We start from the raw sequence: 12386 nt of genomic DNA, 5'->3' as shown, positions 1-12386 counted from the left end.
GCCAACAAATCCCCACAGCTTCCCCGCAGCTGCGCGCAAATGTGTTGCAATGTGCTTTGTATGCACATCGGCTTAAAAAAACATACTGCATCATGCAAACATATTCTTGGTTGTGTGTGTATGTGCGTTTGCATCGTAACGAGAATACATAAAAATAAAATCAGGCACTCTGGGTAAAAGAAAAACATTTACAAAAGAAAAAAAAACAACACCAGCCCTGTCGCGAGCCTTACGCGCGGTGTCGGATGCACTTGCTGCAACCGGTTCAATTGCGTTTCAAACATATCATCAACCGATCGACCGCTACCACTAGACTCCCTTTTGCCCTTATCACAGCTCGATAGGCTAACAAGGCATCAAAAATGGGATGGAATTTCGCTTTCGTTCCTTTCCGACTACCCGGGGGCTATTTTACCGGTTCCATCCGGCTGCATCCTTCCACGTACATCCGAGGCTCCAATCAGTGTTTTCGTTTCCCTCGTTCGGTTTTTACCGCGAAAAAGGGAGCTGGTAAAAGTGGCAACTTCGCGTCAACGAATCAATCATCGTTTGCCCACGTCTCACGTGCTCGTTTCGGCCTTTTTTATTCTTGCGCCGCAACTACAACAACAACAAGCGCTCGTCGCTATCGATTTTGTTGTTACTGCCTCGCGGAAAAAGTACACAGCACAGCATCCTATCGCTCACATGCCGCGGTGCATAATTTATTAAGTTTAGGTCAAATTATTGCAAATGAGCTGCGCGTTCCCTGCAATTTGGTCCTTTTGAACCGACGACAACCGACAAGCGATCATACTTCTTTTCGCGTGTCTCTCGCGTTAGTGATTTGTGGCGTGCGGAATGCCACCAAAACGGTAGGGTGGAGATCTGCATCCGGCGGCTCTAATGCCTGTCCGTGTTGCTTTTTACACGCCAGCGATTGCAGAGCCCAGTCTCTCGGAGATATTATAATGGGGAAGTGCGAAAAGCGAATCATCGCGATCATTTGCTGTGCCAGTGGAAGGTAACGATAGGGGTCCGGTCGTTTCGATTATGTACGCTCCAGGTTGCTCCGGGTTTGGGTGCCGTATCATAAACAAGAGACAAACAAGCTCCCGTGTATGGCCGACAGCGGCACCTAAAAGGTGTCGGTAACGACTTGTAGTACGATCATTAGATTCGGGAAGCTCTGCACTGTACTTCGCGCAAGGATAGATGCAACTGTGGTACGAGAAATTGTGGTTGTCGAAAAGGTGGGTTGGGATTGGTCGTGAGTTGAAAATCAAGAAATACACTTGCTCTTTTCTGCTATAATACACGAACGTTGTCGTAGCTGAATGCACCACAGGATTGTTGAAATGATGGATGTTTACGCCTGTCTTTTGGACTGCAGTTGCGTTCAAAAAAGGAAGGAAATTTACAGTATTAAGTGAGTTGATGAGAATAACAAGGAACTCCTACACAAGATTGTAACCATAAGCTTAGTTCATTATTCGTTTGATAACAAATCAGCTAAGAAGCATCGTGGGTGAGCCACATCTTGCTAAAGCTATGCAATATGTTTGTTTTGAATATTTTTAATTAAATGTATTGTTTTTAATATATTACATATTTAAAAATATCTAAGAAAAACAAAAGTCGACAGATTTTAAGATGATGACATTCAATTGTTAACGACAACTAATGAAAGAGAGAGAGAGAGAGAGAGAGAGAGAGAGAGAGAGAGAGAGAACAGTGGTAAACAGCCCATATAAGAGTGGATTTGATTATTACACTGTGTTAGAATATGCTGAAGCCTTCCGCGTGTTCGACCGTCACCATAATTATTATCGTCATCTTCATCGATGCATCACACTCCATTCGTAACCTGATTCAAACGATGGAAAAAGGGCATTCAAAGGAGAATATAAGAAAATACCAGAATGCAACTACCGAAGCCTGTTCCGGGTACCCTTCCAAAACGACCCCACGGACACCATGGACTGCCTCGCTCATTGAACAGTAAATTATTTATTGATTAATCGCTACCGGCGTGCCCGTTTTTGCACACATTCTTCCTCATCGTATCGGTTTGCCGAATCCGAAGGATGTGCGTATCCGCTGTGAAAATTTGCGAGAAAAATCATCGTAATGCATGGTTTGTGCTTTGTCAGACACACACAACCATCATCTCGTGCGCTTTTAAGGAGATACATCTGTTCGGGCGATTTGTTCGTTTTCTTGCATTTTTATTGTTTTTCTCTGTCGAAAATCGGAACCTGTCCGGTAGGATCGCTTAGAGATACTTAGCGCTGTGATCTTTACGTACTGAATTTCAATCACAGGCACATCGGTCGTCCGCGTTACAGTTTAGGGCGCCTGAGCGGCTCTCTGTTGCTTTAACTCGTTGTGTGCAACGTTTAAGACCTTAGAACGCCGTAACTCGCAAGTGGTGCCATTTTGCTGAGGACAACGCGTGCTGCGGGGACCAATTTATAATGGGAATATCATTTTTTAAAAACGCATTATTACACATAATTGCCGGTGTAATAGACGTCATTTTGGATGGAACACGATTATTCTTCATTTTAGTCTAACGATCCGTTTTGCATCCTGCATCTTGCTTTTCGGTTAGGATGCTTCACCGTCTTTGGGATATCTGGATCCTCACACCAGGCAGTTGACTTTTGAAACATCTTTTGCGCAGTGCCACATACTTTCTCATTAACGTTGTGCAGATGTTTAGTTATTTAAGTAGATGTTTTATGCTCTTACTCTCGTCCGTTCATCATCCTAAAGTCATTTGGAGCGTTTGCATTAACACACAGCATCCATACGTGGTTGGTTTCTGCACCTGAACGTATCAAACGGCGTTTGCCGGATACTCATTAATAATTGATTAATGAGATTTGATTTCACAGCAATGGTACCGCCGGGTGGCGCGGGCAACCTACAAGCGTACGATAAATTCTGCCAAGTGCGTGATGTGAGGACATTTCCGTGCGAATGTGGTCTCAAGTGCGATCTTGTTACAGGTTACTGGTTCGGTTCGATGAGCGAAAAGGAAGTGATGAAGATCGGTAAATAAATTTGCGCGTAAACGTATTTTGGTGGAATGCGTAAAATAACAAGCCCTAAAATAACAAAAATTTGGTGAGCGCATGCACGCCTGAATAAAGACATTGGATTTATGATTATTTTTATTCCAGTTATTGCAAATGCATTTGTAATTTATTGCTCATATCGTATGTGCAAATAAAAAAAAAGAGCTAACATGCTTATGTACTTGCATGTTTTAATCGTGAATTTTCAGTGATCATTAAAAAAAAACGAAAAAATGACTTTCCAGATCATACTGAATTATTTTACACGATTGTTAAGTGTTGTAAATGAACTCGCTTTACTAGTGGTTGGTGTTGCTCGTTTTGGCTTCATACATAACAGGTACCATGCGGACAGCATCACAACCCTATCCAGTGTAACCGTTAGGTCTTCGCTGCTTCTTCCGGATACTTTTCACCAAGCAGTACATTCAGTAAAAAATGCACGCACACGCCCGGTTTGAGTGAGTTCAAATCTCAACTGTATTGGGCTATGGATAATCCAAGCTCAAAAGCAACAAAGACTGGGAATTAAGCTCAGCAAAAACAACTCAGCTTGCTGCTGTGTCAGAGCTCTCGCAGAAATTATTACACATCCGACTATTACCTGAAGATCGCAAGAAAGGCGCGTGCCGCTAGTGCATCCACCGACAATGGATTTGAAATATCTTTTTTTTTATTTTCCAGTAGGCTATGAAATATTCTCCAAACAAACTTTCATCGTATGCGATAGTAAATTAAAAATGTGTAATTATTACACCCGGAATCATTCAAGCCATCCATCAGTAGCAACGTTGAAGCGCAAGAGCATTTTAAGACGAAAAACTTTAAGGTTGATTCAAAACATTCCATTGTAGCTTAGGTTACCTCTTTATTGTTCATGAATTACACTAATTAATTTTTCATTTACAGAAATTGGATAAATGGTTCTTCCAAATTGCATCGTCTGTTAGAGCTCGAGAAACGTTTTCTCAAACAATTTATGATCTACTTCAATCTCTATCAACGCGGAATGAGTGTGCAGGAAATGAGGGACATGAAAATTGCTTTAGAAGATAGCCTTAATGTTAGAAGATTTTTTGCGTGTAGAAACGTAAAGGAAGAATGTTGGTGTGTTTGCCATGTGACGGCCAAATAAATTGAGCGTAACCAGGATTATTGCGCGGATATATATCTCAACGTAACGTATGCACGATGACACACAATGATTTTTTACACATTTGTTTTGCAAATCGTGGATAATTTTATTCAGTACATAAAGAAGAGATGATCACCTGCTAAAATTCGTAGTTTGAACACAAAATCCTTACTGTTTCCTCACTCAGTTCTCGAGGAAGGACACAAAGTCGGTCAATCTGTGCAATTGCGCTTCTGAGCTAACTACAATTGGTTTCTCATCGACGGTTCGCTTCGGTATTATTAATCGTGGATATGAGCCGGGCGTGATTTCCCAGTTTAGCGATTTGCAAGTGTCTTCAATCATGTCCGGCGTTTGGTTGGTCATTTCGGCAAACACATTTTCAAAGATGGAACTGTATGCTCGCCCGATGAGTGCGATCGTTTCCTGTTGGAATTTCTCTTTTAGCTCAAACATCAGTTCCGACACGTGTTTGGACCAATCGTGATTGATAGCCTTATAGAATCCTGCAGTATTGTTGTTCCACAGCGCTACATACACTTTGTACATCTGGTCGAGTTCCACATTCCCGGTTTTCATGTTCTGCGGGATCCGTTTCCATAAAAACCGAGCACTTGCACTGCAACCGAGGTGGGATGGGATTTCATTATCCTATTATAGGAGTTACAGAACGTTTTGAATAAAGTATACTTACAGATCATTTTGGTAAAGATAGGCAGCGAACAGTTCCGAATACAGCTGAATGGATACGATTCCACCCGGTGCCTAGAGCAAAGCAAACATCAATAGTTAATACGGTATGATCCACCCAGTCGCAGGTATACGCACCTCTAATTCATGTTTCTCTAGTACTAGGGTTAATTGTCTTATCTTTTCCGACAGCATTTTTGAACAATTCCTTTAATTACTAACTTATTTCCAAAAGATTTCTACAATATCCGGAGATAATTTTATTTGTTTGTTTACGTTCAGCGAAAGCGTTTCGATTTTGACAACTAATGTCAAACGTAGCCTATGCACCAAGACTGCAACGCTTCGTGTCGGCGGCTAATTGAATGCGATGGGAAATTCTATATTTGTCTACCCTGTTATTTCAGCATTGGTTGTAAAGAAATGAATTTAAAATCAATAAACCCTATGTCCATTTTCACGAAATCGGAATAAACTTTCAATTTCAAATGTTCGTATTTTTTCACTTTTTTATGCTGTCATTTCAGTGCAGGGCGAAAATCATCCAGGCGAAAATTAAACGTCATTGTGCGGCGTCTCGGTAGAGAACAGTGGTCAAAATTTATGGTCATAAAAACGTTCCAATTATTCCCCATAAAATCAATTCCGTTGGTTTAATTTGCTCTTTTAGTTGCTGATTTTATCCATAAAACTTAGCAACAAATTTTATATTGCTGATGCTTTCATTTACAGGCAAATTACCATACACTAGACTATTCGCAAATCGTGACACTTTGCAGTAATGGTTTGCCCATCACTACACACGGTCAACACAGCACTAGAAAAAAAACTTACAACACAAGAAAGCTTGTTCTGTTGAATTCAGAATTTTCTTTGGTAATTGCGATTGGATTCGCAAAACGTGCAGTTTTCCTTTTAAACTACAATTTGCCGCGTCGTTGGTGCAATAGAATGAACAATTGTGCTGGTGTAAAAGTGTGAAAAAGCTTAATAATAAAAGTTTGGTGCACAAGAAGAACGCATCCCCGGAGAGCATCACTGTTGTTGCCGCCGTCGCCGCCACCCTCAGTTGATGCTGTGGAAGAAGTTGGTGCAAAGAAAGCGAAAAGGAAATATTTCCTTTGAGCAAAGGACGCGTTTCTAATTGTAATCAACATTGCGGCTGTAGCAATTTTTCATACGTGCAATCGAACAAACGTGGGGAAGAAATAGACGAAAACCATTTGCAAAGCGTGTGCTTAGGTGGATGAGTAGGGAAGGGCTGTGGCGAGAAAGGGAGCATCAACAACCATGTCAACAAAAGCTAGTGAAGAGGAATCGTCCTCCCATCTGGACGAGAGTGATATTCCGGACGAGTTTATCGATGAAGTTAGTATTTGAATCATTGCGTCAGATGCACTAGCAAGTGCTGCATTACTTACCCTTTTCTGTTGATCGTTCCACAGGATACGGACAAATTGGGATACTTCCCGGGCAAAACGATCACACTGCAAATGTTGCTTGGAGCGAACGTTCTGCAGCCCGGCAAAGGTGCCATGACGATAGAGTATCTGGTATGGAATCTGAACACGGTGCATCAACCTGCAATACCTCCACCATTGTCGGTGTTTTATTTTCCTTTATTCACAGGGACAAAAGTTTGTCGGTGACCTAATGGCGGACGGAAAAATTAAATCCCAGGAAACGGAAACCATCTTCTGTTCACCGAGTGCCTGGGCCATCTACTGCAAGCGTATCATTAATCCGGATAAAAAGTCTGGCTGTGGATGGGCCTCGGTCAAGTACAAAGGCCGTAAGTTGGACGCGTACAAGGCGGCGTACTATAAAAAACAGCAGAAGGAGCGTGATCAGAAGGATGAAGTACCGAGTGATGGTGAGTGGCGTAGTATTTGATAACATACGGACTATATAGGGTTTCAAATATATTTTACATACAGACCCGGTGGAGGAGTTGGAGGAAGATAAAACGGCTATGGAGCCACCACCGGCTAGACGAAACATTGTTTCGCATAATACGATCAGCAATCGCAATATCATGCAGTAAGTGTGTTCTCTTACCCGTAAAATACTGCAAATTTATTGCATGAGTACTATTCTTAACTCCCAACAGTGACTCCAATACGCTCATTGAGGCGGTTCCATTTACCGCAATCGGTAAGATGCAACCGTTCCTAGTGACCGTGAGCACCTCGACGCTGCTCGTGATGGATTTTCATTGCCATCTAACCAACTACGAAGTGTGTGGATATCTCGGCGGAACTTGGGACATAAATGCGCACAATCTATCCATTACGCATGCCTTCCCGTGTCGGAACACGCGACATGATCGTGACAAGGCGGCTCTCTGTGAACTGCAAATCCAGAAATTGATGATAAAGAAAAACATCAATCTGGTCGGTTGGTACCATTCGCATCCACGCTTCCCGGTGCAGCCAACATTACGTGATTGTGATGCACAACTGGACTATCAGATACGAATGCGTGGGCCCACCGAAGCATCTTACATTCCCTGCATCGGATTTATCTGCTGTAAGTGGTTGGAATTGGTGACCAAAACCAGAATGCTTATTGATGTGAATTTCTCTTGCACATTGCAGCTCCGTATGATGACCAGAGTACTGCTCTAGAGTCGAATGTGATGTCGTTCTGGGTAATGCCGCCTCCCGAGAACCGTCCAGCAGAGTACGGTCGACCGATGCTGATGTCTTACACACTCGTACAGGATGAAACACTTTCCGAGGACGTAAAGGAAGAGATGATGCTTACCGTCGATTACTACAAACAGTTTAAGCGTGAACTGATCAACTTCCAATCGATCTACATCAACGATGTCCCGTATATCGAAAAGTTACGAAAATCTCTCGCGCCGCGCTTCCCACGCGATTCCACATCAGGTCACTTTTGGAACTGGATCCGAGAGTTGCTTGGGCTTGAACCGGAAGATATCCCGGAGGTGGTCATCATACCTGATCCTCAGCCACCTTCAGCAGTTTCTTTGTCGGGCTCGGAACTTCATCCGGATGGTTTGAAAGGAAACGACGATGTAACAATCGTCTCTACCACACCCGCCTCCATTGTGGCCCAACCCGTAGTAGTTAACCTGGTGCACAGTGCGGAGGAAAGTAGCATTACAACTGAGGCGAAAAATGACGACGATTTCGATGGTGCTTCAGAGATGGGAGATTCCGATGTGATCTCACTGAAGGACGATGATGGCAAACCGACCGGACCCTCGATCGTTGTTCCGAGCTTGCAAGCTCAGTTGAAACGTCCGTCCGGTTTAAATATGACACCTTCACCACTGTCCAGTTCGCTGGTAGTGCTCCCAACAAACCTAAGTCAAACCGGCAATAATAGTGGTCCGCCTGCTACCCAAACCACCGCCACAAATCTTACCATGAGCAGTGGTGCGGGTGTCGGTCTAGCGAACAATCACCATCACTCACAACAGCAGCATCCGTCAGGGCAGCCGGGACAGATGCTTCCGATGGGAGCCAACTCTCTGACTACCACCAACACTTCTTCGCCACGCGATAGTCCAATAACAATACCCTCGAACTCGGCAAGTCCGGCCAAGTTTGAAATGCCCGTCCGAGCTAGTCCGTCTCCGGCAAAATCGGACACTTCGTCGTGTCGCAGTCGCACGCGTAATTCTCCCGCTCCAAGCCCGGGTAAGCTTTCGATCGGTGACATTCTCGGTAGTGCGGCCGCTGTCGGAGGTAGTCGAGGAAGCCCTACTCTTAGTTCGCTTATCGGACCGGCTGGTGGTCCAGGTGGATCTGCCAGTATTGCAGCTGGTGTCGGTAACATTCACGATCTGTACGCAGCTACATTTGCTTCGCTCGGTAGTGCACTTCCTTCAAATTTATTGTCTCAGGACTATGCCGCACTGTTTGGACAGGCTTCGGGTGGACAGCAGGGTAGCAAGCAGCAGCGAGGAGACGAGTACGGACTGTCGGCTTTGACGGCACTAGCACAGGTAGCTGCAGCGTCCGGACTCTCCAATTCTCAGATCAACGAAACGTTGCTGCATAGTTTGAATCGTAGCATATCGTCGAAATCGGGAGGTGGCTCCAATGTTGCAACTTCCGCTGCGCAGGCGGCCTCTACCATCACATCTAACAGTAGCTCGTCTGCGGGCATGGGCGGCGGTGCTGGGGGTGCAAATTCCTCGTCTGGATTGCCTCCGATACCAAACATGAAAGAATTTATGCAGCAGCTCGAGAAAGGCAACCTTAGTCTGTTCATGCAATCACAATACGGTAATCCGCTGGTCGGTATGGCTGGGTTAACGTCCGGCGGTCCTGGCACCCCCGGAACCACCGGCACTGGAACTGGATCTGGTGCAAGTCCTAGCACAGGTAAATCGGGACGCTCCGGAGGAAAATCGCGCTCGAAGGCGAATCAACTACAACAGCAACAACAGGCAGCAGCGGCAGCAGCCGTAGCCGCCCAACAGCAATTACAGCAAGCTCAGCAAGCACTTCTACAGCACCAGTCGATGATGGAGTATGCCGATTTCTCGTCCAAATTTGATCAAGGTAAGCTGGCCGACCTGATGAAATCACCCGAATACTCCCAGATGTTGCTGCAGCAAGCGCAAGCTCTGGGGAATCTTGGTAGCGAAATTTCTATCATCAAGAAACCATCATCGGGCTCATCGAAAGGCAATTCAAATTCGAAAGATCACACCGGAGTCCAAATGGGTACGTGCACTAACTCGTCCGCTGGTTCGTCCCTGTCAACGCTAAATTCAGCCGCAAAGAAGGAGGCAGCGGCCAACGAACTTATCTCAAAGCTTCGGACTGTTTTCTCTACAGACGCCTATCTACCGCCCGTGCCGACCACGGCTGATATCAACCTGCTCGTAGAACAATCGCAAAAATATCCGGTGGTACAGCAGATCCTTAACTCCGGCAACGTGGACGATATTCAAGTGCTGCTCAAGGCCCAATCGCTCTCTAATAACCAGCTCGATTTTGCCGGCTTTTTGGGGCACAACACATCGGGTGGTTCGGGCACGAATGGGAACAGCGCATTGAGTCATGGTATGCTGGGTGGTGGTGGTGCGAGTGGTTCTTCCGATGGATCATCACCATCAGGTAAATCGTTGTCTTCTGGGACGAAAGGTGGAGGAACAGGTGCGGGAAGCGTTGCTGGTGGTCTAAAAGATGGTGATATGACAGCAGCAGCCACGATTAATCCGTACCTTGGCGTACCGAATTTGTCCGCCCTTTTCGAGCCGATTCAGCGCATGGGCGGTTCGGGTGGTGGGAAATCGGGCGGCAAAGGCGATAAAGCGTCGAAGGCAGCTGCTGCTGCAGCGGCAGCAGCGGCAGCGGCAGTTAGCAGTGGTTCCATCTCCAATCCGGCCGATATGCTTAACAGTCTGTTCGCGTCGGCGGTCGGAGTAGCTGGAGGCGCGCAACCTAGTGCTGCCGACATGAACGCATTGCTCTACAGCCAGGCGGCCGCAGCAGCCGCCGCCGCTGGTGGTAAGGGTGTGCCAGATTTGAATTTACTGTTCGGTGCTGGTGCTGGTGTCGGAATGCCTGGAGCTTCAGCTGCATCTTCATCGGGAGTCGGTGGTGGCTCGGGTACATCGGGACAAACTGGAACGAGTGGAACAGGTGGTTCTGTCGGGACTAATGCGAGTGGAAAATCTGCTTCATCAGCCGCCGCAGCTGCTGCAGCGGCCGGTCTGGACTATCTGTCCATGTTCCCGAACTTCTCAGCGGCTGCTGGTAAAATGCCTGACATGTCTGCTTTGTTTGCGCAGGATAAATACGAAATCCCGGACCCACTGTCGAAAGCAACACTCGAGGCAAACAACATGTATTTGGCACCATCTGCGTCGCTGCTAAAATTACACCAGGAAGCGTTCAACTCTATGCTGATGAAGCCACCTAAATCGTCCTCCTCGTCGACAGCTTCCTCGACCGGTAAAATTGAAACTCCACCACCGCCACCTCCACCTTCGGCGCAGGGCGCGGTAGCGTCGCTCATTCCGTCACCTGGGTCACGCCTAACACCGAGCAAGTCAGCTAGCAGCCGGGAAAGCCCATCACTCAACACCGGCGCAAGTGGTGGTGGTACTGGCGGAGGGGGTCAAAGTTCAAAATACAATTTTTCGGCCGTTGATCTGGCGGTTTCGAGTGTCGTACCGCTAGCAGCTAGCTCGCCCCTAGGTGCTGCAGCAGCAGATCTTTCACGGAAGTCGTCTTCCCAAACTCCACCGGTCGATATGTCACGATCATCACCGGCCATGCCGGGAACAACGGCGGGCAGTGGAACGGGAACGACATCACCCGGTAGTGGAAGTGGAAGCATGATATTGCCACCGTACAAGAAGCGTATGGAGTTCGCCTCAATTGCAGATCTCGTCGCAGCACCGCCTGCGAAGATACCGAAAATGTCTACCGAGAATCTGGACCCGTAATGTGGAACGAACCGTCAAAGCAGGGACGACATCTTTTAGCTGCAATCTCGAAAGAAGGACTCGATTGGTACACAATCCTGTTCCACACGAAAGGATCTTTGAAGGAGTCTCGTAGCCGCACGCTTCTCTCAAAAAACATTATTTATTACCCAGATTGGAAGGAAAGGCTTAGATGGGGTATGATTTTATATTATTTACTATTTTATCACAGAGACAAAGGCAGCGAACATCATGAATCGAAAGAGCAGAACGACGATACATCGTTACACATGCTTTCATGTTCGAAGTTTCAGTATGTCAGGATGATTAGTGGACGATGCAGCGGATGGTAAGATTCATACCGTTGAATGAAGCAATTTATTAGATGAAAGGAAAGGATGTGTGTCACTGATCTTGAATCTCATAGCGAAGAATAGCAATCATTTCGTGGCGAGTATTCAATCACACGTAGCGGTTAAACACAGATTTACTTGATATATAAGTAATTATATATTTAAAAAATCACACACTCACACACACACATTACATGTATTAGTAATATCAAGAAACAATGCAGTGGAAGAACGTGCGAAAGAAATTGATTTTGGAAAAACGGAACGGGAGTGCAGAGTAAAGGATAAGCATTACAAGTAGGTAGTCCCTGCAAGGGTCACATACAAACATACACACAAGTATATCTAGTAAGGAAAAAATGGTTCGGCTAGGGTTTGAAAACAATAATGTACGCTTCTTGAGGCAGTAGCGTATATTAGCGACAGGAGAAGTACCAGGGAATGATACTTTAACTTTTGACCTTTAAGTGAAAACACGTTCGAATGCAATTCCACCGTTGCCACCCAGCAGCCATCCGCTAGAGCGAAACAAGTATTAGAAGAATAACAATAAATACCTTAATAGTATTTTATGTGTGATCGTACATTTTGCAGGCGTTTTATCTGTTTCCTTGTTATGTGACATGAATAGTACGATTGGACAATTAGGTGTTACCGCTTGCTCTGGATGCTCCCCTCGTATTCGAAATTTGAAATCGGCTCGTTTGTATGGAGTTTCGCATCAGCCG

General features: G+C 45.6%; 2 protein-coding genes across 2 annotated transcripts; one reads left to right on the top strand and one right to left on the bottom strand.

The window, feature by feature from the left end:
• Positions 1 to 4380: 4380 nt before the first annotated feature.
• Positions 4381 to 5082, bottom strand: LOC128714801 (COP9 signalosome complex subunit 8). The gene is made up of 3 exons (XM_053809681.1): positions 5026 to 5082; positions 4892 to 4962; positions 4381 to 4816 (listed from the first exon to the last, which is right to left on the bottom strand). Exons 1-3 carry the CDS (start codon positions 5080 to 5082, stop codon positions 4381 to 4383), a joined length of 564 nt encoding a protein of 187 aa, XP_053665656.1.
• A 1095-nt stretch (positions 5083 to 6177) lies between these two features.
• On the top strand, positions 6178 to 11326 carry LOC128713420 (MPN domain-containing protein CG4751). Its single transcript, XM_053808280.1, has 6 exons — positions 6178 to 6255; positions 6333 to 6440; positions 6517 to 6760; positions 6825 to 6927; positions 6998 to 7416; positions 7485 to 11326. The coding sequence occupies exons 1-6, from the start codon at positions 6178 to 6180 to the stop codon at positions 11324 to 11326; spliced, it is 4794 nt and encodes a 1597-aa protein (XP_053664255.1).
• The last annotated feature ends 1060 nt before the right edge of the window (positions 11327 to 12386 follow it).

The sequence above is a fragment of the Anopheles marshallii genome, chromosome 3, assembly GCF_943734725.1.
Source record: "Anopheles marshallii chromosome 3, idAnoMarsDA_429_01, whole genome shotgun sequence".
Taxonomy (NCBI): Eukaryota; Metazoa; Arthropoda; class Insecta; order Diptera; family Culicidae; genus Anopheles; species Anopheles marshallii.
Note: the sequence above shows the minus strand (reverse complement) of the source record. Positions and strands in the feature narration are given on the sequence as shown.

Coding starts and splice junctions, on each gene's coding strand:
- LOC128714801 (XM_053809681.1), bottom strand. CDS start 5,082: ATGCTGTCGGAAAAGATAAGACAATTAACCCTAGTACTAGAGAAACAT. Junction 4,963..5,025: donor TAGAGAAACATGAATTAGAG/GTGCGTATACCT, acceptor GCTTTGCTCTAG/GCACCGGGTGGAATCGTATC. Junction 4,817..4,891: donor TATCTTTACCAAAATGATCT/GTAAGTATACTT, acceptor CCTCGGTTGCAG/TGCAAGTGCTCGGTTTTTAT.
- LOC128713420 (XM_053808280.1), top strand. CDS start 6,178: ATGTCAACAAAAGCTAGTGAAGAGGAATCGTCCTCCCATCTGGACGAG. Junction 6,256..6,332: donor CGGACGAGTTTATCGATGAA/GTTAGTATTTGA, acceptor ATCGTTCCACAG/GATACGGACAAATTGGGATA. Junction 6,928..6,997: donor AGCAATCGCAATATCATGCA/GTAAGTGTGTTC, acceptor AACTCCCAACAG/TGACTCCAATACGCTCATTG.